At 52.8% G+C, this 27363-nt stretch overlaps 2 protein-coding genes across 5 annotated transcripts; both read right to left on the reverse strand.

Annotated features, from left to right (window-relative positions):
- Window positions 1–19226, reverse strand: Usf2 (upstream transcription factor 2, c-fos interacting). 2 transcript variants are annotated; one of them, NM_031139.1, is given in 10 exon segments: window positions 1–705; window positions 786–914; window positions 999–1093; window positions 8701–8759; window positions 9091–9178; window positions 9275–9425; window positions 9730–9930; window positions 10079–10197; window positions 10312–10358; window positions 10626–11210. In NM_031139.1, coding segments are annotated over 10 exon segments (1041 nt in total). In that variant the 5' UTR covers window positions 10688–11210; the 3' UTR covers window positions 1–615.
- On the reverse strand, window positions 11722–27363 carry Lsr (lipolysis stimulated lipoprotein receptor). Of its 3 annotated transcripts, NM_032616.2 has the most exons (10): window positions 26937–27246; window positions 25750–26094; window positions 19885–20004; window positions 16826–16882; window positions 16112–16258; window positions 13126–13287; window positions 12946–13005; window positions 12726–12857; window positions 11935–12563; window positions 11722–11847 (listed from the first exon to the last, which is right to left on the reverse strand). In NM_032616.2, the coding sequence occupies exons 1-10, from the start codon at window positions 27028–27030 to the stop codon at window positions 11812–11814; spliced, it is 1782 nt and encodes a 593-aa protein (NP_116005.1). In that variant the 5' UTR covers window positions 27031–27246; the 3' UTR covers window positions 11722–11811. The 3 variants fall into 3 exon arrangements, with proteins under 3 accessions (NP_116005.1, XP_006228906.1, XP_006228907.1); XM_006228844.5 differs by lacking the exon at window positions 16826–16882 and having other exon boundaries at window positions 26937–27341; XM_006228845.5 differs by lacking the exons at window positions 16112–16258; window positions 16826–16882 and having other exon boundaries at window positions 26937–27363.

A 27363-nucleotide genomic window follows, 5' to 3' on the forward strand; every position in this document is an offset into this window, starting at 1 on the left:
AGGCGGGGCCACACTGGCCAGTTTATTGCAGTTAAATACCTCTCTCTCTATTTTTTGTCCATTTTCCATAAAGAAAATTAAAACACACACACACACACACACACACACACACACACACACACACACACACGCACACGCGCACACACACACACACACATACACACCCACACACCCAGAGGGGAGCAGGGATCCAGAAACAAGAGGGGTGGGGGGGCTTGGCCTCCCTGCATAGGTCCAGGCCCCAGGGAAGGCCCCCATCCCCAAAGCTCCCTCCTTCCCATAAGCACCCTGTCTCAATACCTCTAGAGACCAAGGAGGCAGCGGGCAGCGGGGCCTCTGTCCTCCTCCCTCGCTCCTCCCGATGAGCCCACTATAAGTGATGGGCTGGTGAGGGCCGAGAAGGGAGGCTGACGGACAGATGGGCAGGTGGACATCATTTCCGCATGGGGGAGGGTAGTGGGCAATGTATCAACAGAAATGCATTATGTCTCCTTGTTTTTGTTAAAAATCTACTATAAAAAACGCAGCTTGGGGAGGGGCATCTCCCTCTCTGTGCTAAGGGCTGGGGGAGGGGCAGCAGAGGCCGGCAGCAGCTGAAGGGTGAGCCAGCGGGCATCACTGCCGGGTGCTCTCGCCCACCATTTCCAGGTTGTGCTGCTGCAGTTGGGCTCGAAGCAGGGCGTTCTCGTTCTTCAGCTCCTCGATCTGCAGGCACCACAGGGGACACGATAGCAGGGTTAGGCCTTGGCACACTGGGCCCCCTTGGACTCCAGGCCTGTACCCACCTGCTGCCTCAGGAGCTCATTGTCCATTTGCAGCCGCTCTGCCTCCTTGAAGGTCTCCTGCATACGCTGGTTGGTCTGGCGTAGCTCCCGGATGTAATCGCAAGCCTTGGACAGGATGCCCCCTTTACTCTGGAGTGTAGGGCAGACAAGAATCAGGAGGAGGAACAGCCCAGCTCTTAGCCCCACTTTCTGGAAGGGACTGGGGACACTCACCGCCCCTGTCTTGCTGTTGTCTGCATGACAATCTGGAATGATTTTTGAAAGCTGGACAATCCAGTTGTTGATCTTGTCCCTCCTTCTCCGCTCCACTACAGGAAACAGTGACAACCATGGCTCTATGGACAGACTTACTGAAACTTGTATGGCACAGGATGCCCAGTCATGGCGCTAATGAGGACCCACAGCTGCTGTCTCCTCACGGACCACACTGCTTCACAAGGAGCAGAATCAGGTGCCAGCCCTTAAGTGCCAGGCTGTCAGGGCAGACCCACAAAGGCAGATGGATGGATGGCTGCACACTTGTTCCACTGCTTGCCTAGCTCACTCATGCACCCCCACGGCTCCTGTAACCCCTTTGTCTCATTCTCTGTGTGTCCACAGACTCTGCCCTCTGTAATTTTGCTTTTCTCTCTCTTTTTTTTTTTTTTTTTTGGTCTCTTTGGAAATAGTGTCTCATGTAGGCCAGGCTGGGCCCTAACCATGTAGCTGAGGAGGGCTCTGCACTTCTGACCTGCTTGTCTCCATCCCCTAAGTGGCCACTACTATCTGGTTCTCCCCAGGGCTAGGACGGACGTCCACTCTACCAACAGAGCTCCATCCTGGCTCCTTTTCATCTTCACTATGAAAATCTGACCATGGCTTGCCCGTGGTTGAAAATTCTCCTCCACAGCCTTAGCAAGCTATGCCCCGGAGGCCTGGCCCTGGGCACCTCACCTCACCCGGGAATGTGAACGCCATACCCCGGAGGTCACACCTCCCACCGTTAGCTGAGTGACAACTGTGCAGTGGACAGCTATGCCTTCTTCTGGCCTGCTGTATGCTCAGGAGGCCTGCCGGGAACCACCTGACTTGGAGCCAGTTTCACAGCTTGTTATGTAGCAAGGCTTCCCGCCCTTCATTGCCTCTGTGCACAGCACACCCCCAAATCTCCTCATAGCCCTCCACCTTCTTGTCAGGAGGGCTGAAGAGACCTGCTACATTTGTGGAGGGGAGCTGGGCCTAGAGTCTGACGGCTGTGGAAAACTGCAAGGGGGAGTTTCCTAACAAGGGCAATAAGAATGGAAAATGGGCAAAGCCTTAATTGAGAGGGCTGGGTGAGGGCAGTCCCCTTTCTCTTCAGACCTGACCTCACGCCTTGCTCATTCCCTTAAGGGACCTCAGGGCCTGGGAACAGGTGGCATCTACTGCCTCTGCTTGGTCGGTCTACTGTCAGGTGCCTCCCAATTTGGCCTCAGTGACTTGTGACTTCATTTTCCAAAGCCGATTTTCCCACTCTACCCAGTCCTTTTCACAGCAATGATTCTTTCTGTGGCATCCTTCCAGTGCCCTGCCAAGAACTCAGCCATGCTGAATTCAGCAAGTGCTGGGATATGTCTCTACCAAGCTCAGGGCTCGCTCATGCACGTCACTGTCAGTGTGGCACAGTCTTCTGGGGACTTGGTGGAGGACGGTGGCAGCAAAGCTGAGTCTAGCTAGGGCCTAGAAGAAATCCACTGTGTTCCCTGGTGGACTGCTCTATCTCTAGGGTTCCACAGGGCTCACTAAGTATTTCCCCACCCTCCTACACTCCATTCGTCCAGAGCTGGGGCCCAGGCATGACCTTTCTCTGACGGGCACACCTCAACCCACCAGGCTAAGAAGGACAGATGTGCGTGGCAGAGCTCCTCAGGTGTACATTTTATTTTGCAAAATATAGAGGTGTGGGGTTGGGGTTCAGTGAACTCAATCCAGGCTCTGTGCTGGTTGGTGCTCATGATGCTACTGTGAAGTGATATTTGGGATTCTGAGAGAAGGGACCCCAGGTAGATGGAAAGTAAGATCAAGACCACACAAAAGATAATAAATCACTTGTGATGTGTGTGTGTACGTAAGCTGTCCACAGCCTGTGTCCAGGTGGTAACATGGTTAGGTCCCTGGCTTGGAAAAACCATTACATACTGGACTGGCAGAAAGCCAGTTAGACAACAGAAGCCCTGTGGTTAGAACACAGCACTTAAAACACTCTCCCAGCCGTGTATGGTGACACATACCTTTAATCCCAACACTCAGGAGACAGATGCAGGGCAGATAGATCTCTGAGTTTGAGGCCAGTCTGGTCTACAGAGTGAGTTCTAAAATAGCCAAGGCTATAGAAAAAGACATGGTCTCAAAAAACAAACGAACCAACCAGCCAACCCCTCCACCCACCCCCATACCTCATAGCACAGCCTGCCAGGACCAATGAAGAGTAGGACAAACACCTTGGGAGACATTAGCACACCTCTCCACCACCAAGAAAAGCAAGAAAGTAGGAGGCTACAACCCCCTAGCTATCTCAGCCAGCCTGCCTCCCTGCAGCACAGAGGTCCTTTCACAGCAGCAGACACACATCCACCATGGTGCTGTGGCACTCTCTCCAAGCTAGTCCTCCCACAGCGCCCAGGTAAGTTCCAAACCCTCAAATAACTGGAATCTTCTCTGCGGTGCTCTGACTAGAGAACTGAGAAACCAAAAATGAGATCCGAAGCCCTACAACAGGCCTGCAAATAGGGCAACATGCTTCCTGAGCAAGCTAGGGTCAAAGAGAAAATCATACAACTGGAAAATATTTTGACATAAGTGACAATAAAAACATTTGTCCAACCTCATGAAACTGAAGAGCTTCTGTAAGGGAAAGAAAGAGCACTGTGGACAACGCAGTATAGACTGCGGAAGAACCTTCACTAGCTCCATACCTGACAGACAGAAACAACTCAGAAATTAGACCCAACGAACCAAACAACCCAATTATAAAATGAGGTGCAGAGCTAAACAGAGGGTTCTCAACAGAGGAATCTTGAATGGCCGAGAAGCACTTAAAGAAATGCTCAAAATCCTTAATCATCAGAGAAATGCGAATCAAAATGACCCTGAGATTCCATCTTATGCTGGTCAGAATGGCTAAGACCAAACACTCAAGGGACAGCTCAGGCTGGCAAGGATGTGGAGCGAGGGAATGAACACCCTCCACTGCTGGTGGGAGTGCAAACATGTACAGCCACTTCGGAAATCAATTTAGTAGTTCCTAAGAAAACAGGGAATAGTTCTACCTCAAAGCCCAGACATAGCATTCCTGGGCACATACCCAGAAGATGCCCCGCTATACCACAGGGACACTTGCTCAGTTACGCTCACAGCGGCTTTATTTGTGCTAGCCAGACACTGGAAACAACCTAGATGCCCCGAACTGAAGAATGGATAAAGGAAACGTAGCGCCTCTACACAATGGAGCTACTGAAAACAAAGACATGGTGAATTCTGCAAACAATGGATGGAACTTGAGAAAGACAGGCATGGTGTGTACTCACTAAGAAGTGGACATTAGCCATAAAGTTCAGGACCCACAGACCAGAACAAACTGGATAATAAGGAGGTCCCATGGGAAGATACACCAATCTCACTCAGAAGGGGAAATCAAAGAGTCAGGGGAGGTGGGTGGAGAGAGGGAACTGGGTAGGAGAGGGGGCAAGGAGGTGGTCAGGTGTGGGGAGAGAAATGGGCAGGGGAGGGCTGAGAGGGAGAATGGAAATTGTCGGGAGAATATAGGGAGTCTATGGGGGTGACTCCAGTTGACATTCCTACCTGAGAGGGATAGAGACTAAAGGGTCACTTCCTGTAGCCAGGCAGGTCTTCCAGAGGAGGGAGGGGGACATCAATCTACCTACAAAACCTTTAACCCAAAATCTGTCTTGTTTACAAGATGTGCAGATATAGAGATGGGCAGAGACTGAGGGGACGGACAACCAATGACTGCCCCAACTTGAGACCCATCTCATCTGAGAGGGCCACCCGCTAACACTACTAATGATACTCTAGCTCCATCCAACAGTGGACGGAGGCAGATGCAGACACCCAGGCAAACATAAGGTGGAGCTTGGGGAGTCGTCTGGGAAACTGGAGGATAGAAATGAGCAAGTCGGAGGTGTCAAGGACACCACAAGACCCAGAGTCAACTGACACAAGACCATGGGAGTTCAGAGCCTGGGCTATCCACTAGGGAGCATGGGCCTAGACCTCCTACACACTTTTGGCAAATGTGCAATTTGGTCTTCATGTGGGTCCTCTAACAAGTTGTGTGTGTGTGTGTGTGTGTGTGTGTGTGTGTGTGTGTGTGTGTGTGTGTATGTGTGTTTTGATCTCTGTTCCCTTCCATTCGGTCCCTTCTCCCTACCTGTACTGTTTGGTTGTGCCTCAGTGAGAGAGAATGTACTTAGTCCTTCTGGGACTAGATGCATCAGGGTGGGGTAGTACCCAAGGAGGGGGCAATGTGTGTGTGTGGGGGGATCTGCAAAAGGGGATCTGGGAGGAGAGGGAGGGGGACTGTGGCCTAGATGTAAAATGAATAAAAATAAATTATTACAAGAAAAAAAGAGAGAGTCGATTTAGAAAAACAACCGAAAAGCAAAAAACAAAACAGAACAAAAGAACCTGTTTGTCCAAATGGGCCGGAAGTCTACAGGCGAAGTCTGTAGCTATAGGCTTGCATCAGGAAAAGGTTTGTTTGTTTGTTTGTTTTTTTTTTTTTTTTTGGTTCTTTTTTTTCGGAGCTGGGGACTGAACCTAGGGCCTTGCGCTTCTTAGGCAAGCGCTCTACCACTGAGCTAAATCCCCAACCCTGTTTGTTTGTTTTTTAAGACAGGCTCTTACTATGCAGTCCAGCTGGATTCTGCCCCAGCCTCACCAGTGCTGAGATTACAAGAATATATCACCATATCCAGCTTTTAAAGGAAATATTTGGGTATCCCAGCTACTAGGGAGCCGGAGGCAGGAGGCTTCCAAGTACAAGATGAACCTGGACAAATGGGAGACCCTAGGGATGCAGCTGCTGGCAGAGCACTTTCTTAGCATGCTCCAGGCCCTAGGCTGTAGTCCCAGTGCCTTGTAACAAAGAACTCAAAACAAACCAAACCCCCAAGCACCACCATAAATGAAGAGCCCAAGTAGGACTCTAGTACGGTGGACATCAGTAAAATAGAAAGAGCTATCTAGCCCAGCATTTAAAGTCAGAAGTCACAGAAAGACCTGCACTTCTACCACCATTAACGACAGGCTCCCCAAAGTCCCTTAATACAAACATGCACAGCTTCCTCAGGCCTCTGCTGGCACCCTCTGGACCCCATCCCCACTCCCACCCCCTGCAGAAAAGCCAGAGGGGCAAACAGAAAGAGAAGCCAGTGGAAACTCTTGTTAGCAGAGTCCTGGAAAGGCAAGGGTAGACAGAGCTCTGGAAGCTGCCCGACTCAGTTTTTGGCAGTGAAGCCTCAGGGCCTCTCAGGAAGGCAGACAGTGTTCTGCAAGGGCAACATAGGTATCAGAAGCCTTACAGGCAGCCAAACATGGGAGACTTTAGGTGGCAATTTCAGATGCCCAAGGAGTAGAAACTGCATCTTTTGGTCTGGGCCAAGCCCTAGGAGGATGGGAAGAGGCAACCACCTTTCTGGATAAAAGAAATAAGAGATTCTGGGGCTGGGCTGTGGCAACTAGAGCTTCGGTGCACCTCTGCTGGTACTTACTAGTAAATGGAAAGGAACTCACTCAGGCTTAGGCCTTATGAAATGCCCATGAATGCTGCTTCCCAGTTATCTGTAAAGACAGCCCAGGGACCTCTCCTATGACCCCCCAGGGCTCAGCCTGGAGAGCCTGTTAATACCAGGTTGTTGTAGGAATGGGAGGGGAGGGACAAACAAAGAGGGTAGATGAGTAAGAGAGAACAGGAGGAGAAGGAGGGGGAGGGAGAGGAGGAGGAAGAAGAAGAGGAAGAGGAAGATGAAGAGGAAGATGAAGAGGAAGATGAAGAGGATGACGAGGAGGAGATGAGGTTAACAACCACAGCAGATGTTTGGAGTTCAGACAGGAAAGAAAGCCAGCAGATTTGGCAATGAGGTTGTCATAGGTGACCTTCAGTGGAGACAGTCTGGTAGGCTAGACTGCCAAGCCATGAGGAGGACAGACAGATGGTGGTTCAAACCTTCTACAGGTTAAAAGCCAGAGGCTGGATGAAGGGATGAGGTTATGAAAAGCACTTGTTGGGGGGATGAAAAACAATCCAGGGTGAGGCACAGTGAGTGCTCTCATCCCCACTGTAGGCTGCCTCAGCCTGAGGTGTGCTCAGCGGGAGGCTGGAGTTAAGGCTGGGCCTTTCGAACACTGTGGGTTGTTACTATCTCTTTACATGCGACAACACAGGTGCAGACTGACATTCAGACGCAGGTTGGGTAGAGGAGCTGTAAGAGGCTGAGTAACCCACTCTGAGACCATCAAATTTCCCCAAATCACAACCAAAACAACACCAGCTCCAGTTTACCCCTTTCCTTCACAGCCACCTGACCTAGGTATTAGGTCTCAACCTAGCAGCTCCCGATTCCAGCTCCCTGTGCCCATCCTCTGAATCCCAACACTTCAGACCAGGGCTCTCCCTTCTCAGACGTTCTCTCTAACACAGGACTTCTTGGGTTTTGGTTTTCCATCATCTTATCATTCTTCGTCTACACACAGACCCCATGATGGTTTCCTGTGATCAGACTACAACCCCAGGAAGACCAATTAGGGAAGAGCTCCTAGAGACCCTGCATGAGCCAGCCTGGTAGGTTTCCCTCAGCACTGAGACCTTCCTCTTTCCCTTCCCCATTCTGCTCTTCCTCAAACTTAAAGTGTCTGTGTCTGCACTGGGCCTAGACAATTATCTGTGCTTATCAGATTCCCGAGAGGCCTGCGAGCGTGTGCTGACAACTCTGCTTCACTTACTCAGCTTCCTCTCACCCGGCATGCTGAGGGCACATGGCGAATGTGTGCAGTCTGTCTCATGCTGGTCTCCACTGTGAGGTCCAGACGGAGGCTCGCATGGGTATGTACTTATTGGCTGAAAGCCTGAACTTGCCACTTAGAACAGCAGTGCCCCCAACCCCATTTAAATCAAAGCACCCCCAAGTCTTAGGGTCTTGCCTGGACACCTGAGGCCTTCGCCCTGGCTCATTCTTAAAGAAAGTGCACAGAAGTTTAGCAACAAGCAAACAGTACCCTTGAAAGAACTTGACTCTCTTCGGCCTGTGTGTCCCTCTACTTGCCAGGCTCCCAGAAAAATCTTCCTGGGGCGACCTCACTTCAGCATTTTAGCAATCCCTCAAGTCACAAGCTGTCCTTCAGTAGCAACTCTGACTCTCTAGGTCAGGCTGCAGACTTGGCACAGGGCCTGTGCTGTGTTGGCCCGGGACCCAGGGTCAGTAAATATTTGTTGAGTGATGGTTGTTTGGGTATCAGAACTACCTTACCCTGAGTGCTGCTATGTGCTTAGCAGTGGTGACTAATCAAGGCTGGGAGACCAAGGAATGGCACTAAAGAACAAGACCTCATCGGGGAACATGTAGCTTCCAGGAACAGAAGTACCCTCTTGTTTCAGCTAGCCAGAGGATGCCCAGCTACAGACGGAGGACGAATGAGGTCAAAACCCACGTGCAGATTGGGGGGTCTGCCTCTTCAAGAGGATGGCCGACAAAGTAAAATCACAGGCTGGGCAAGATGAACTATCTGGCCAAACCCAATCCACGCCTTCCATCTCTCCTAACACCTTGCTGCCTTTCACCCATCAGCACTCAGTGCCGACCCACTCAGCACGCACTACTCCAGCATCTGGACGTGCCGGGCAATGGGCTCAAGGCACCCAGGAGCGCTCCCCCCTCACCTTCATTGTGCTGAGCTCTTCTTCTCTCATCTCGAGGAGTTCTGGTTCCATCAATTTTCCTAAAACAGAAGGGAAATGACAGCATTTACCAAGCTATCAGATGTGACAAGCACCTTTGATTTTAGGGTATAGGGGATCGAACCCAGGGCTTTGCAAAATGCTAGGTAAGTGCTCCACCACTGAGTTAGCTCTCTATCCCTTCACCATTTTCTTTGCAAAGAAAATCCCCGTGAAAAGAGGGAGTAAATAGATCTTTAAAAAAAAAAAAAAACAAAACTGATACTTCAGAAGCAAAAGCTAACAGAATCCGTACCCCACGCCTGCTGTACACTGACCAGCGCAGCAAACCCTCCCTACCCTCTGCCTCCCAACAATGGGCCTGGCACATACGGAGAATAGGGGTGTGTCCGGGGTGCAATTGTCCTCTGTGTTCCTGTTTGAAGCACATCCTGGGGTGTCATCATGACATAGAACTGGCCTGTAGGAAATGTGCAATAGACATCAGTAACAGGTCAAGTTGGAACTGCCTAAGTGGTTTCCCTAGCTTTACCCTCGGAATCCTTCCTCCCCTTACCTCCGGCCTGTAGGCTCTGGTCTGTAGTTTGAACAGACACAGCTGTGGTATCGCCGACACTGGATGCTGGAAAATAAGCAAACCGTGCCTCCCCGCTGACAGCTTCGGCCGCTGGGCTGCCACCATTGCTGAATGGATTTTGAATTACAGCCTAGGGAGGAGTATACATAGGCCACCCTTAGCCACCCCTGCTCTCCCACCTTAGTTATTGGTATCAGTGCTTGTTTACTATATTGTGTGTGTGGAATTCAACTAACATTAGCTCTACTCTTTTCTCTAAGAAGTTTTTCCTGTTTTACAAAGTAATTCCAAAAGACCTATCCAACGCCTGTGCAAAACTTTGACCAGACTTTACACAGCCCGCTGGCCCAGAGAACATCATTTGTGTGTCATATACCCCACCCCCTGGGCCTTCCCCCTCCCCAACCCCTCCCTGTAAGTTGTGGGCCACCTACCAGCGGGAAGGGTGCTGCGGGACCTGTGGGTACAGAGGCAGCGGCAGGGCCGGGGCGCTGGGCTGCCCCGTCCACACCCACCTGGGTCACAGCCTGCTGCCCCCCTGCGAAGGCAGCGGTGGACACGACGCTGACGGCGCCAGCCGCGTCGCCCTGGCCGTCCAGCTGACCATCAGTCACCTGGACTACGCGGTATGTCACCTGCAGGGGGCGGCAGAGCGACGAGACCGACGCTGGGGCCCGGGTGGGGGACAGGTCGGAGCCTCTCCCTGTCCCGCCGCACGCGTCTGCCCTCCCTCAGCTCGCCCCGGCGCTGGCCCTCCGGGCTCCCGGCCCACGGCCGCCTCACCTGGCCTCCATTACTCTCTGTGCGGAACTGGTACTGGATATTATGGTCGCCGAACGCCGCCTGCTGGACGCTGGCGATGGCCACCGCCGTCTGCTCCTCAGCCCCCGGGCCGTCCCCGCCTGTCGGGGCAGCAGGGCAGAGGGCACGCTCAGTGGGCGCGTGGGGCTTCCCGGTGTCCCCGGCCTGCAACCCCGGCGCGGGCCGCAGCCCCCGTGGCCCCCGCAAACACTCACCTTCCTGCAGCTCAACGCCCTCCTCGGCCTCGGGTCCCTTGTCGTGGCTGCGGGGGCACACGAGGGGCAGGGCCCGGGGTCAGCGAGGCCCGCACCCCTCGCCGGGACGCAGTGGCCCGCCGCCCGCCCTCCAGGCCCGGCCCCCACCAGGGTCAGCACTACTGCCGAGCCCTGGCCGCCCTGATCCCCTCCCCGCGGCCTCCATTTTGAGCCGGGCCCAGAGGCCGCTCGGGATCATGGCGGCCCCCGCGCGCGGGGCTTGAGGGGCCGGGGCCCAGGGCGCGCGGAGGGGCGCGAGCTGTCGGCGCGCTTACCTGGCGGCGGCAGCAGCGGTGGCCGAGGAAGCGGGATCCAGACCCGGGTCCAGCATGTCCATGGGGGGGGCGGGGGGGGAGGGGAGGGGAGGGAGGGGAGGGGGCGGGCGGCCGGGGGGGCCCGAGCCCGGCGCTCACGCCGCGCGGCAGGAGGGGACGGAGGAGACACGGGAGCCGCTCGCGCTGATCACGGGGACAAACAGTGGGGTCATGTGAGGAGGAGATGCCGCCGCCGCCGCCGCCGCTACTCCTGCAGCTGCCGCCTCCTCCTGCCGCCTCCGCCCGCCGCCGGCTCCGGGCGGCGCGAGGCTCCGGGCCACAGCTCAGCTGCCCCCCGCCCGCCCGCCGGCCGGCTCGCCGCCCCGCCGCCCCGCCGCACGCGGCCTGGGGCCTGCTTCCCTGAGTGCTCGCCGCCGCCGCCGCCGCGACTTGAGCTTTCTTTTTTTTTTTTTTTTTTTTTTTTTTTTAACTCGGCCCTGCCCGGATGGCGGCCGCCCTGTTTCCCAGATCCTCGGCTCTCGCGTCCGCCGCCCGGCCTGGCCCGGTTCGGCGGCGGATCGTGGCTGCAGCTGCCGCCGCTTTCTATCACCCCCCCCTTCTCTTTTTTTTTCTTTTTTTTTTCCTCCTTTACTGGAGCTGCGCGCGCGCGGTGGCGGCGACGGCGCGATCCCGGGGCGGGCGCGCGCGCGGGGGAGGGGAAGGGGAGGCCCCGGGGAACGCGCGCGCTGTCTGTCTTTGGTGGCGGCCGGGCGCGCACGCGCGCAGGCCCGGGGACTCTACGAGGGACCACCGCGGGCTGGAACGCAGGCCGGGCTGAAACGCCCGGCAACACGGACGCGGGGCTCAGATCGCCGGGGCACAGGGTTTGAAGACTAAAGTAGGTCGTAGAGGAGCCGGGAGGATGGGGAACGGGACCGCGCGCTCGCGCTCCCGAGGACGCGGGGCGCATGCGCACGTCGGGGCGGGGCAGGGCGGAGGCGGCTTGGGGCACGTACTCCAGGCGGCTGGCCAAGGAGAAGGCTGAGATCCTGTCTGGTCCGTTCTTTGGCTAGTCCCCCTTCTTCCCAAGCCGCGCAGCAAAATAGATGCATAGATCTTGTGATTAGACATTTTATTAGGCTTGAAGTTTCATCAATATTGATTCCAATTAAAAAAAAAAGTACAAAAGCTACATACAAAACGTGGATCAGACGACTAAACTTTCCCGACTCAGGGCCAAATTCTGCAAAAGGAGAAAAGAAGAACTGTTAAGTGTATGGGCTGTAGGAGAGGGGTTCTGAAGGTCTTAAGTCAGAGGGTCTCAGCTCACCTTTTTCAGCCTCCTCTCCCGTGAGGCCTGCGAGTCAGTCTCTGAGTAAGGTGGAGGTGCTGGGGGGTATTGGCCCTCCTCTTCCTCTTCTTCCTCCCTGTAAACCCTCCTTCTCTCGCCCGACCCCTTTTTCTTTAAAGCCTCTTCTAATAGTCGCCCATCATACTGAGGGTCCCTTGACCTGAAGCCAGCATCCCGAGGATCTCGGGATCGCTGACGGGATCTGGGGTCAGCACGTGGATCTCTAGACCTGATGTCGTCATAATAGTGGGGATCTCGGGAATGTGGCAAGTCCCTAGGATCGTCCGGGTCATAGAGGTCATCCCGGCTGCGACTTCTTGGAGGTGCATAGGCTCGTCCTCTCCGTCCACTACTTGGGGGAGAAGACCGTCCTGATTCAGTGGAGCCAGGCCGGTTGATATCATCTAGAGCATCCACAGAGCGGGCCCGAGGCCGTCCAGACCCCCAACCACCCCTTGGTTGTTCTTGAAGGGGTTCCTGCTCCCATGTTCTGGGACTCTGTGGGGAGTGGCGATTCCACTCCTCATCCCTGATGGGGGTGAGGGCAGGAGCCCTGGAAGGCCTCGATCGCCAGTCATCTTCATGGAGGGAGGTTACTTCACTCATGGCTGTAGAGAAGGGAGATATTACTGGTACAAAGATGGGTCCAACCTTGTTACCCACGCTCACACCCCTCACATCCTCCCCTGGGAGCACTGCATGCAAGATTGTCTCCGCAAGATTGGTAGCAAGCATGCTTCATCCCCCTTAGACTCAGGTCTGCAGCTCACCCCGTTCCACTCTGCCATTGGGAGGGCCAGGTCGGGAAGGGTCAAAGTTGGCTAGCTCTTTCTCCATATAGTATAGGACCCTCATGGAGTCATCTTGCTGGTTAGCCTGGATCCTGTAGCCACTTCGTACTTCTGAGGAGAGGAACAAGGTGATTGGTTCATGGGGATGCATGTTGATCAACCCTCCAGGCACAACCACTTCAAAATAACAAGTTCTTACCTGAAGATACACTGCCATCCACGTCACGCAGCAGGGGTACTTGGGAGCTGTGGCCACCAACTAGTTAGACATTGGTTGTCAGTGACTGGTTGCCATTTGGAACAGAGTTGGCTACTCCCAATCTCCCATGCTCCCTTCCAGCCCTATCCCACCCCTTGTCTGGTTTCCCCCAGGCCTTACCTGAGCTATGTCTGTCAAAGTCTCCAGGGTACCCATAGGGAGGGCCCATGGGAATCATGGCAGGCGGAGGTGGTGGGGTCTTGGCAGGTGAGAGGTGGGTATAGATGCTGGGGGCATAGATGCTCGGGACACCTGAGGTGGCTGCTTTGCCAGCAGCATAAACTGGGAAGGCAGATTGGCAGTAATCAGAAACTGTGCAGTCCCATGCTGGAATGGGATTCTGGGAGACATGGTTCTGCCCCTCCATACCATCCCCGCAGTACTCTATCTAGGCCAGGGGACACAGCCTTCACCAAGTCCCTACATCCTATCTGACTTTTCAAGGAGTGGAGAACAGTGATGCACACTGATACATCAGGGCCCCAATCTACACATGGTTTGCCAACAGCTGACAATGGAAAGATTTTACGTGAAACTCCAAGGTCTTTCTGCCTGTGTTTTGGTACTGGGAAAGGACCCCAGAACCTCACACTTCCTAGGTGTTTTTCCACTGAGCTGTGGCCGAGGAAGAATCCTAAACTCTGTAGCCAAGGTAGACCTTGAACTTGTGATCCTCCTGCCTTGGCAAACATAGAAACCAAGAAGGACAGGTCTATATCTAAAGGCATTAGCAGGCAAAGTCACTCTCTTTACAGAAATAAAGCCCCTGTTCTGGGCCAACTTCTGTCCTAGCCTAGCCTAGGCCTAGCCCACACTGGGAAAGTCAAGTCTGTAGGATCCACAACATCCTGTCACCTTGCAGATGCAGTAAGTGGAGTGAGAGGGCCCCAGAAGTTACCTTGCCTGCCCTAGAGGAATAGAGTACCTTCCGGGTTTCTAAATGCTGGCCATACTCCCCCCCCCCCCCCCCCCACTGATTCTAGCTTGACAGTTCAAGGGTAAACTGTTCTTAGGCGAGAAATGGGTGGCAGATACCACCTACCCAGAAAACTGAGGCAGGGGAATTGTTCAAGGCCTATGGGAGCTGGAGGCTTTTTGTCTGTTCTCACCATCATCATTGCTCCCATTTATTGGATGTGTGGAAGTCAGAAGACTGCTTGCAGGAATTTGCTCTCCTTCCCCAACAGGGGGCCTAGGGATCAACCTCCTGCTGTGGGGCTTCGAAACAGCTGAACAACTGAACCAACCATCTTACCAGCCCTGGCTTCCTGAACTTTCTGACTTCCAATAAGAGAGAGTGAGAGTGTGTGTGTGTGTGTGTGTGTGTTTTGGGGGGTGTGGATATGTGCATTTGAGTGTAGGTGCTTGTGGAGGCCAGAGGAATAAGATAGCCCTGAAGTGGGCGGTGCTGGGCTGAGAATCAGATTCTGGTCCTCTTCATGAGAGTAAGTGTGGTTTTTTTGTTTTTTTGTTTTGTTTTTTTTTAACCACTGAGCTTTTTGTTTTTTCAAGGTAGGGTTTCTCTGTGCTACAGCCCAGGTTATCCTGGAACTTGCTTTGTAGACCAGGCTAGCCTTGAACTCACAGAGCACCAGGGCCAAAGGCGTGCTCCACCTTGCCCAGCTAATCTCTCCAGTCTTGAAGGGCTCAGAGTTTTAAGGCCAGCCAGCTTGAGTTAGGAAGATGCAGTCTTGAAATCAGTAAAAAGAAGCCTGAGAATGTAGGTCAGTGGTAGAGTGCTTGCTTGGCATGCTTGTTCAATACAAAAGTTACTGGGCTCTCCTTGGGACGCTACAGGCTTCCTCTAATTTGGGAGCTCAGCTCTGTCCACGAGGAGACCCTTCATTAATTTAGTGACTGGCTAGGTTATAATCAGCATCAGGCTAATACTTCCTGTAAGGCGGTAAGGAACTGGGGCAGAGAGGACAGGGAAATTCCCATGGGGAAGCAATAGGTTCCTAGGTATGTGACAATGGAGTCTAGATGGACCCAGCCCTGGGCAGAGTGCTCACAGCTTCTGGGGCTCTCTCCGCATCTGTAAAATGGACCCACGGGCCATGTTAGCACGGTCAGTAAGACTAGAGAAGGCTTTTTGAGAGCAGTGGTTTAAGCACACAGCTTGGCAGCTTCATCCTGGCACTTTACAGTTGTCTCTTAGTGTCACACAGAGTACACAGCAGGCCTCCCTGACCTCACAGCACGGTCCAACAGGGGCAGGTGTGGAGCACGTTATGTGGGCCCCCCAAGTGCTAGCCACACACAAACCTCCAGCTCCTGTTGTGCCTGTATCAGCCCATCAGGCACTTAGCTGGCCTCAAAGCCCCACTTGGCCTGTTCTCTTCTGTGGTAACGTACCAGGGTGCAGAGGTATCCACACAGCCTCCCAGGGGAAATTAAAGGACACGGAGATGGAATTACCGATTTCCTTATCCTCCCTTCCACTGCTTTATGTATCTGCCTCTTTATTTCTGTCCCAAGCCCTCCACAGGTACCCACTTGGATGTGAGGGCTATATATATCTAATACAGAGGTTGCACATAGGATGTGCAGCTTGAGTGGTTGTGTGCCCACAAACTCCATTTAATTTCTTACCTTTCCACTTGAGGTTTCTGCTTTGTTTGAGACAGGATCCTGTGTAGCCCAGGCTAACCTCAAACTTCAGATCTCCCTGTCTTCATCTTTCCACAGTGCTGGGATTGCCTAGGAACACTGCCACACCCACCTGGATTTTGTTTTTTAATGGGAGGGAGCTCTACCTTCCTGTGATATTATCTACAATAATATCTTGGAATGTTGGGCATTATTAATTTTTGTGGTCTATGAGCCACAGCAATAAAATTATCCTCTCAAGGGAAAAAAAACTTCCAAGTTAGGGTTGAAGTTCAGTGGGTGTGTTTGCCTAGCACATACAGGGCCCTTGCTTCAATTCCCAACACAACAGTAAGAGAAGTCTCAAGAGAGAGGAACTTAAAGGCTGAAGTAAGTGAATAATAAGGTAACAGGTTCTAATGGTCTGCTGTGCACACTGCCTTAGTCTCCAGATCTAGAAGGCAAACCAATGTGCCCAGCAGAGTTCCAGTGCGGGGAACAGAGAAGGGGCACTTACGAGCCTCAGGGCAACAGCACTTGTCTGGGCAGCAGGGACATCGGACATAGCAGCAGCAGGTGTGAGGACAGCACTGGCACCAGCAGATGCCCAGGAGGAGGAAGAGGAGGAGGCTCGCCAGGCAGACCACGACCACAAAGAGCCAATCTGCAGAAGAAGGAGAATGGTCTCTGAGCTGGGAGGGCCAAGGAATAACAGGGACGGGCAGGGCACCCAGGCTTCACACGGTGCTATGGAGCCAGCACAGGGACAAGGGACTACCTGCAAAGCTCCTCAGAGAACCTGCAACTACAGCTTGGTTCTCTGTGCCCAAGACTGGGGCGCAGCAACAGAGGGACACCAACCCCAGGACAGCCTGCTTCAGTGCCCACGTCAGAGACCTTATCCTGAGTTCAAACAGACAAAGCAGAGAGCAAGAGGGAGCCTGGCTGGAGCAACAAACAGTAGCCTTCAGGATGGGAAGAGCCACAGCCCGTACCCGAGCCCCACAAGAACAAAGCAGGCACCAGTCACTCGAGTCCCTTGCCTATGCCCCAGAACCTCTTCAACCAGCCCAGACCACCCCACGCCCACAGCCAGGCCACAGATGTCACAGAATGGGGCAGGTTTAGTGGAGGTCTCCAGCGAGAAGTAGTTAGAGGCTAGGGAGGACAACTAGATACAGAAGCAGTCTATGGGGGCAAGAGAAGCCCCACCAAGGATTCCACCCCATACCTTCCAAGGGCCCCGCCCGAAAACCAGGTAGGAGCTCAGGGGCCTCTGAGGTCCTGCCTGGAGGGACAAAAGAGAAACAAGATTATGTTGGCCATGGCCAGCTCAAGCCATCGAGCTTAAGAACACCCAGCTTCAACTGGTCAGTGGAAAACGTGTCCCTAACAGAAAAGGGGACAATAGTGACTTAGGACAGTCCAGCCTGGAGGTCAGAAGTCCCATCACATATACCTAAGGGTTTGACGTCATCCTCCCATCTACACAGGTCCTGTTAGGTGAAGTCTGTGAACCCTAGAGCCCACCAAAACCCCATGGTTTGACAGTCTCACGCTGCAGTTCAGGTGCTCTTGAATGTGAAGCAATCCTGCTGCCCCAGCCTCCTGAGTTCCAAGATTAGAGGCAGAGCCACCCCTCAGGGCTCAAAATGAAGAACTCTGGGCAACTTATGGCTACAGGGGGAGTCAGTCATTTTTGCGGTGTGTGTGTGTGGCTACTGGTAGGTTTGCCCATACTCCAGTGAATGGCCCCACACCCATGATCATAGTCAATAACTGGACTTTTAAAAAGGACTGAATTTGGAAGGGGAACATGTTAGGGGTATCTGGGGCAAGTTGGAGGTGGGGAGTGGGTTATGTACATGCATATAACCAAAACATTATATATACTTGTAGGAAATATTAAAGAATATATTAAAACTTAAATAGTAAAGTATGAAAAAATACCAAGTATATCACAATGAATTCTTTATAGCGACACAATTGCAAAATACAATATATCTATTTTTGAATGCTGGGGCTTGAACCCAGGACCTCATGAATGTTAACTAAGCATGTGCTTTACCACCTAACTACACTGCAGCCCACAGTAATTTTTTTTTTTCAGTAGAGTAAAAGGCCATGAAGGCAAATTAAAACATATGGACCTGGTTCTGTGACCCAGGAAAATTGAGTTCTGTTCACAAATCAGGTCACACACATAAGTTTCAAGACCCTTCTCTAGGGTATGGTGGAGGCCCTGTGCCCAACAAGCATAGGAGAGCGCGCACACGCGCGCGCACACGCGCGCGCGCACACACACACACACACACACACACACACACACACACACACACACTCCACACCAACACACCTTGTTGTGCTTGGCAGCTGGGTGTGGTGGTGTATATCTCTAATCCCAGCACTCAGTGGCTGAGGCAGGAGCACCAGGAGTTTAAAACAGCCTTAGCTACGTAATGTACTGAAGGTTCAAAAAGTCAAAACTGTGGATACTAGGCACACTCCTTCTTCCTTGGAGAGCACAGCTGGGCTTTCCACAGCCTCCCTCCCTCACACAACACCTTGGTGGCTAACATCTCCCAGCTGAGTTATCTTGGGATTTTAAAAGCAGGGTTTCAACAAGTTGTGATCACATACTATAATTATAATCTAAGCACTCAAGAGGGATGAGCTACTGGGGAAATGGGGGTTGCCAGTTTAAGCCAATTTGGGCTACACAGCGAGACCCTGCTTAAAATCCAAGTTCAATTTTAATACTATAAACAGCTAGATACAAGCCACTAACATGGCACAAAACTCATGAGATCCTCAGTGGTTCCAAGAACTGTTGACCATGTGTGCCAACAAAGGTCCTGAGGTCACCAGAGGGAGGATCCCACCATTTGCCCTTTGTGCTATGGCCTGAGCCCTCTGGACCCGGTTCTCACCACGTACTTGCTCACCCGTGAGGGTGGCACTGCATGGTTGAAGCTTCTCTCACATCCAGCACATGTCGTGAAAGACTCTGTGCTGTCTTCAGACTGGCCTGGCCAAGGAAGCCAGCTGGCCAGACTGGAGATCCTGGAATTCTCTACCCTTCCCCTGCCATGTTTTAGACACACTCAAATGTTCACACACTGCATAAATCACACACATCACCACCTCCCCAAAAGGGTAGAAGACAAACTTTGTGTTGGACAAGGAACTCAGGGCACACTGTGACCCTCGAGATGTGGCAGAAGGTAGGTCTAACCTCAGTTATACAGCTAGCCTTCCAGACCCAGAATACATAGGGAAATATTCAAAAGAAAATGCCCCTTCTATTTCCTTTTTAAACAGCTAGCCCAGGCTAGCTAGAAAGTCACTGTATAGCCTGAAACTCAATGTAGCCTAGGTCTAATGAAAATAATTGAAAGGGACTATGTGGCTCAAGATTAGCCTAGGACTTTCTTTTTTTAAAGAATTATTTTATGTACATGAGTACACTCGCTGTCTTCAGACACACCAGAGGGCATCGGATCCCATTACAGATGGTTGTGAGCCGCCATGTAGTGAGAACTGAACTCAGGACCTCTGAAGAGCAGTCAGTGCTCTTGAAGGCTGAGCCATCTCCCCAGCCCCTGGCCTGGGGTTCCTGATTGTATTGACTCAGCCTCCCAAATAGGCCACCACCCTCTCAAAATACATGACTTTACCAAACAGGTACAGACTTGGTTTCCTGCTGTTATCTCCTCGGCAACAATGTACCAGCCTGCACTGTACCATACCTGCTTTATCAGGGATTCTAAGTAACCCTGGTGATGGAAAGGTTCCCGATTCCACTATTTTCTATAGGGACCCAGAAGGACAGACCCCCACTTCAGGGAAGTTCTCACTACCAATTAACTCTGTCCAGGGTCTACTTTGTAGCTCTGTCCGTCCTTGAACTTACTCTGTAGACCAGGCTGGCCTTAAGCTCAGAGATGCACCTGCCTCTGCTTCTGCCTCCGAGTGCTGGAATGAAAAGCACCAACCACCACACCTGCCTCCATGTCTGTGTGGTTTAGAACCAGAGATGAGCTACAGGTAGATTCCTCTGTTCACTGACTCTGACTCTGGCTGATTTAAAACGCCACAGAGGTTAGGAAGGGTCCTGTCTTGGGTGCAGGGCATGGAGAAGCCCAAGTGACTGGCAGTGCTGCAGGGAGGGAGCAAAGCAGGCGACAGGGCCCAGCTGGATGACAGAGGGTGGACACACAAGAGTGGACAAAAGGCATACCAGCTCCCGCTCCCCCGCTTCCAGTGCCCTCTGAGCGCAGCCCCACTCACCAAGGACGATGAGCTCTGCGTACGCCTCGTTGTTTCCATCCAGATCTTGGGCCGAGACCACAGAGCAGTAATACACTCCACTGTCTCCCCAGGCTGTCTGCTCGAAGGTCAGGTCAGCATCTGGGTCAGGAGGAGACAGTATGAAGACACCTCTTAAGGTCAGTAGGGGCCGAGCCCCGCTACAGCTTAAGGAGGGAGCAAAAGTACATCATTGGTTGGGGCTGGAGAGATGGCTCTTGCTGAGGACCCAGGGTTCAGCTCATGAACCCACGTGACAGCTCACAGCCATCTTCCACTCCAGTCCCAGGGGATCCAGTACCCTTGCTGACATCCCCAGGCAAAATCACTTACACACAGAACGAAGTATCAGATCACCAGGTTGTGTTTGATACAGTACGTCACTCTGTATCCCGGGCTGGCCTTGAACTGGAAAATCCTCCCACTTCAGCTTCCCAAGTGCTGGGATTTCAGACAAGTACCTACCAGCTAAAGTGAGACCATTCATCCAAGAGTATACACCTTTTTATGTATTGCTCTGAACACCAAGGATGGGTTATTTGAAAGCGTCTGGGTGCTAGCTAGCCATGGCGTAACCGGCTGCTCATACTGCACTCAAGAGGCCGAGGCAGCATAGCCTCAAACTGAACAATAGTTCAGGCTACGTAGTATGATCGTGTCTCAAAATAAAGGAGCACAGGCCGGGCCTGTGGCTCTGTGGTAGAATGTTCACCTAGTACACAGGGCGCCTTCTCACATCTCCAGGACTGACATAAAAAAACAAGTCTAGGAGGTGAACATAATTATCACTGTGGTTTTGGGGATGAGACATCTGGTGTAGAGGAATGACCCAATCCAGCCAAAGGAGGGGACAGTCTGACCCTGGGACCTGTGCTTTCATCCTAGACACTTGCTTCTTACCAAGCCAAGTCTGATCTCCCTCATCAGGCCTTGGGGGTGGTGTGCAAAGCTCGGCAGCTGAGCTAAGTAGGCCAGATCCCAGATAGGAGATGCCTGGGCACCAAGGAGTGGGCGTGGGAGAGCCAGCGAACACTCCCAGATACTCCCAGTTCCCATCTCCTTCAGTTCTGACCCTACATTCCAGGTCAGCCCTGGGGCTTGGGGATGCTCTGGTCTGAAGCAGCCCCAGGCAAGGTGCCTGCTAATTACACTGCTAATGAAAGTCTTTTAGCACATCCGGTGTCCTCTCTACTACTCAGGCCCTAATTAGTTCCATCCTTTCATCAACCTAGCAAGGCGGGTAGGGGAAGCCTCTGCTTGGAGACTCTTAGTGTTTTACACACTTAGCCAATAGAATCCCAGGGGATCATGACCTTGGTCTTCTCTGCCACAGGCTCCTGAGGACCTGCCTGTCACCTGGTCCCATGGGCCCAGGAGCCTGCATGACAACCTGCCCACCACACCCATGATAGCAGTTAACTTTGGGTGCCCAAATCCATGGTACCTGGCACCTACAGAGACACCAGCTGCTAAGGTCTAAAGCTTCCTCAGAGAGAAAGCCCTTTCCAGAATCCATCTAGACTGTGCCAAGCACAATCCCCAGGCCCGCAAAGCTCTCAATGATCTCTGGTCACTAGCTATGTCAATGTCGTCCCCATGATTTCAGTGGCCTTCAGCCCATCCTTCGTCTCTCCAGGTAGGTTCACTCCCCGGCCTCTCACACGGCCCATCCACGGAAGCTTTTCTCCCTGCTCCCATGCTGATTCTGTCTTACAAACATGGCAGAATAATGGAGTAAGCCTCAGCTACCTCTGACTCTATGGAAGGCTACCCCTCTCCTTAGCTTGTACTGCTCGTCCCAGAATTCTAACCATCGGGTTATCAAATAAACACCCGATCTACTCACGCAGCATTCAACACGGCTGGGGGTATGGTGGCATGTGTCTCCAGCTCTGGGGAGGTTAAGGCAGAGGGACGGAGTTTGAAGCCAGCCTGGACTACGCAGTGAGACCACCCCAACCCCTATGCCGTAACAAACAAAAGAACAGAGAAGAAGTGCATCGAACATTCCAGGAGGAGTGTAACTAACCTTCCTCAGAAAGCAGAGATTCTCACAGGGTGGCCAGGGGTGTCCCCTGGAGTTCCCTGGTCCTTCCAGGGGACGCCAGGGTCACACTTATTTTGCAGCACTCACACCCAACCAGCCTTCCCCTTAACCTCTCAGGAATGTCAAAGGAGTTTTCCATGTGATAAATAATCTCACGGCTGACCAAAGCTGCTTGGAAAATCTTGCTTCTCTGAGCTAGGCCAAAGAGGCACGTAAAAAAAAACAAAACAAAACAAAACAACCAAACAAAACCCACAAAGCTGCCACTTACTTCATTTAAATACTTCTTTCTTAGTTTTGGCATTCTACTTTGCATAAAAGCTATGTTCAGTTCTTTATTGACCGACTTCCTCTTTTGAGGCTGGCTGGCCTGGAACTCAACGTTACCTTTGCTAACTATAAAAGCAAAAGCTTTGAGCCAGATTTGATGGCACAGGAGGCTCGGGAGGCTGAAGTACAAGACCGTGAGTTCGATACCAGCCCGGGCTGCAGAGTGAACTCCTGGAGACACAAAGGCTCCCAGAGTTCTTCAGTAATCAGACAGTTCAGAAGCCCTGAGAAGAATCTAGAACCTTTCTGGAGGAAAAGTTTGTCCTTACGGCACCTCAGACCAGTTAAAACTGCCCCTCAGATGGTGAGAAGCAGTATAAAGGACATGCCCTAGGAGTGACAGCAAGTGCCAGGCGTCCAAGCAGGGGCTGCGCAGCTCTGGGAAGGCTGCCCGGGGTAACCTTGAAGACTGACTCCCTCTCCAAGGTCAGGCTTCTAGCCCTCGTTGATAGCAGCTGTGTTCCACACAGAACCCTCAAAGGCTCAGTAACTTAAGACTGCCCTAAATACTCTTTTCTCTTCACTGCTCTCTGAACTCATGAATTCCCACTTAGGTGTCTACGGTCCAACAGTGGGTGTCAGGTGTTGTGAATTAGAGCACCCATGGTTAATGCTCTCGGAGATACCACAAGGGGACCCAGGATCCATGGGGTTAGCGGGTAGGGAGTCTCATTGCCTGTGGTGCCTACCCAACTGTTCTATCTCCCATGGGCCATGGTTTTGATTACTCCTTCCTGACCCATGTGCTCTACAGTACACCTCTTCCAAAGCCAAAGGCGTGAACAGGAACCCCCTGCCATGGGAAATGATTACATAGGCCAGACATTAAAACCAGGGGCCTCCAGGACCAAATCTGGGCCTTGCCGTATTGTACTTGGCTCATCAGATGTTTGCAGAACCCATGAAAAGAAGGCTTTCCGGCTTCTTTTGATCATTCCTAAGGCCTGGGCCTACCTCCTTCCTGTGGGGCACACCCTGTTCCTGGTCCCTGCTGGCCCCCGAGGTCACAGGGGCTAGGCAATGATTCCATGTGTGAGGTAAGAGACCAAGATACTGGTCTCCAGTGGGAACAGGGCCTGGGCTCCTTATTCACACACAGCACAGGGATGCCTCATGATTTCAGACGCCCTCAGGATCTGTTCAGACAGCGTGGAAGAGGGGTACTGGGGGAAACATGGCTCCAAGCAACCCGAGGAAGTTAACACTAGGCCCTCCACTATACCCCACAGCTCCCAAAGCAAGAGAAGTGGAAGGGAGGCCCTGGGAGATGGGCATCTGTTTTTTCTATCACTGTTTTCTTTTGCATTTCCTGAGGATAACCTACGTCTTTATCCTATACTAGACAGGTACAGCTGTACCACCCGGATGTATTCCAATTCTTTTTTACTACCGGAGACAAGGTCTCACTAAGTGGCCCAGAGTGGCCTTCAACTTTGAACTTCTGCTACACATAACATGTGCACACCCCGTCTCGGCCTCCTAAGTAGCTGGGGACAGGTCACATTTACTTTCGCTCTTAAAAAGTAGGAGGGCAGGTGGCCTTCAGGGCACCAACGAAGAGGTTCACCTCTCCGGTGCCTCTTAAATACTTTGTCCTCAATGCTGAAGAGGAGGGAGGCTCTCATGGCTACTGGGACTTCAGAAAAGATAGCCGCTTACCTACCATTACTGAGGTAAGCCAGCTGGAGACAACCAATCTTTGAGGGCTCTGGGCTATGAGGTTTCCCCAGGATATATCCTGACAGACATTACTGAGTTTTGCGTCCCTCAGAGCACACCCAGTTCCAGCCAGCCTTCAAGGATTTCTCTGTATTTATGGTGTTCTGATGGTTATTAGGCCCCATGGGAGTTCTCAAGAAGCCCCTCCTCTCCCCAGCTTCACAGCAGCGGAAGCTTAGGGCTGAGCTTCCATGGGGATTCAAGGCAAGTCTGATCCCTTGGGACCCTGTTTTTCACCTGCGTCCTGCCAGGGACAGAGGGAACATCCTATAGTCAGGAGTCACCCGCTTTCTGTGCTCCCACAAAATTAAAACCAACCCTGGAAGGCAAACGGACGCCTCCATTTACACAGGAAGCCTGCACCCCTGGCCCACTGCTGTCTTATGTCTTTCCTCCGCCCAGGGATTCTTCAAATCACGCTGGCAAAGATGGTGTACCCCAGTCATTCCACACATCACCACAAGCTACTTTCTTCATAGCTCATAAAACTATCTGAAATCTCTCAACCTTCAAAAACAAAAACCAAAAAAAACCCTGAGCCAAGGAACATGTAGCCAGGCTGGCCTCCAACTTGCTACCTAGCTGAGGGTGGTTTTAACTCCTTATCTATCTCCCCCTGCCCTATGCTAGGATCAGAGGTGTGCACCACCATGCTTGGTGTGCCTACTCTTCCTGAGCCTTCTCACCGCCAGTCTCACTTCTAGAAGGCAATCTGGGACAGAGACAGGATCTGGGCTACTGCTCACCACCCTTTTCCTAGGGCTTCTAAGAGCACCTGGGACACAATAGATCCTTGGCAAACACCAAGTCAGTGGCTGTAGATATAACTCAGTGGTAGAGCACCAGCCTAGAATCACCAGTGAGGGGCTGGGGGCGTGGCTCAGTGATAGAGCCCCTGCCTAGAAGCCCCCAGGGAGGGCCTGGGGGCGTGGCTCAGTGGTAAAGCCCCTGTCTAGAATCCCCCAGGGAGGGGCTGGAGGTGTGGCTCAGTGGTAGAGCTAGCCACCTAGGTCTGTCTACCATATGCCAAGCCCTGGGTTCCATCCATCTCTAGCACCATCAGAGAACAAAAATAATGAGTGAATGAATGATTGGAGACTAGGCCTACAGTAGTGGAGTTCAAACTCAGCTGCTATCAACCGTGTAACTTCCAGCAAGACACTTGTCTCTAGGGACCTCTGAAAACACGACAATAATGGAATGGAGTATTCAATTACTGTGCCGTCTACCTGAGCTGACCCACTCCAGGCAAACACAAAGCAGGCCTTGGGTCTCACTCATGCAGCTGGTCTTGAAACTCAAGATCCTTCTACCTCAGCCTCCCAAGTGCCAGGATTATAGATGTGCTACCACAGCTGGCTAAAGTATTACTTCTTACTGCTGGCACTTTAGTATTACAAAGGAAACCCCTACTTTAATCTCTGCTAGTTTTCATTGTTTTACCTGCAAGCTTTTGACACTGTGTGTTTAGTCTGTCTCCCTTATAGCACCCTAAACTCTATAAGAGGGTGATATGATGCTTTTATTTCTGTCCATGTTCCCAGAGCCTGGAACAAACTTGGTATACAGTCCAGGCTTCATTGTGGGATAATGAGATGGAAGGATAGATGGATGGATGTGTGGGTGGACAGGTGGTTGGATAGGTGGGTAACTGGAAGGATCCTTTCCCTCTTTAGCCCATTTAAGACAGGACCCTCAAACACTCCCGCCCCCAGCCCCCACAGAGCCTCCTCCCACCCTGCCCCACATACTTCCTGTTATGGTGATCCTCCTGCCTTGGTAGTAGTCTCCCAGGGTCACCGCATTGCCCTGTTTGGTGGCCACCACCCTGACAGTGCGTACACTGTCCTGGCACTCCACATAGGGGTTGTAGCCGGGGTTGCCAGCTGCCAACTGGGCATTTAGCTGGTTGTCCACACTGGCAGGAGAGAAGGCATCGGCAATACGGTCCCGGCAGAATGACTTGTACTTCCAGATCACGATGGGGACTGTGAGAGTGTTGCTCATCTGATAGGTGCAGGGCAGGGTCACTGGCTGGAACAGGATCACTACGTGGTAGGGGTCAGACACAGTCACCTGGATGGCACTGGCAGGGTCTGAGAAGAAGAACATAGTCAGCAGGGATAACCAAGCCCAGGGAGGCACCAGGACAGCGATGAGCCACACCGCTTAGACAGCACGGCATATTCTTCCTTAATCCCCGAGCCTGGTGAGGCAGATAATCATGTCCACTTCATACACTACGGGGCTGAAAAGTGGTAAGTATGTAGCCATACGGGCTAGGTCCCTGGAATATAGTGCCCGCAGCCTCCTGCCCAGAGACTCTTCAAAATGCACATCCAAACGTAGATGGGACCCCTCGGCCCCCACTCAAGCCGGCACTCAACAACCTAGGTGAGCGCCGGCCGGCGGAAGATGATTTAAGGTTCAAAAGTCCACCCTACAGATACCCGGGAGGTAGGTGGGGTGGGAAGTCCCCAATTCCACACCCACTCCAAGCCAGGGCACGGTTTCTCGAGCTCTTCGCCTGATTCAGCCCTCGAATGACCTCTCCCCGTTACCCCAACACTTAGAAATCTTGGGGTGCTTCCAAGGTCCCAATGGCTAGCCTATCTCATGATCGGGAGACCCTTGCTCCTGCCCACAAAGGGTCCCCTTCTCTGTACAGCTCTCAGGCGTAAGATCCCTAGAGTTTCACTTCCTGTTATCTCCAACAAAGGCTGAAGAGCGGGCTGGGCGCCACAAGAAACTCCCTTCCTCGGGCACACAGGGGTCTCCCCAACCAGGCAGGTTCTGGGGATCTCGAATCTGCACGCCTGCACCAACCATCCCCCGACTTCGTGGCGGGTCCTCCACGGTCGGTGAGAACAGCAGCCCTCTATCCACCTCCTGGATCGCCCTCCCGCCGTCCCACAGCACCGGGGACCCCAATCCTTACCTGGGCAGAAAATGATGAGAAAGAGACACACGAAGACCACGGTAGCTGGGTGGGAGTCAGGCGCCCCAGCACACGCGCCGGCCGCCGGCGCCATCGCGGCCGTCTAGCAGCGACGGTGCCCGCGCGTCCCCTCCCAAGTATCCCGAGAGTAGGGGGCGCGGCGAGAACCAAGGCGGAGAAGGGTGCGTGCTCCGTCCCGCCCCTATTCCAAGTTCTTTTTCCCCGCTCTGGAGGAGTTCTAACCCATAAAAAGAACTTGGGCGAAGCTCATGCCTTCGGCTTCCCGGGGACAACTGACCTGGTGAGCGGTGGCTCTCTGGGTCATTCTACCCCCCTGCACACTCCCGGGAATGGAACCGCCCAGGTACACAAGGGTGGGAGCCCCGGGGCTGGGCTTGGGGGTGGGCGGCGGGGGCGGGCCTTGCGA

This window comes from Rattus norvegicus, chromosome 1 (genome assembly GCF_036323735.1).
Source record: "Rattus norvegicus strain BN/NHsdMcwi chromosome 1, GRCr8, whole genome shotgun sequence".
Lineage (NCBI taxonomy): Eukaryota > Metazoa > Chordata > Mammalia > Rodentia > Muridae > Rattus > Rattus norvegicus.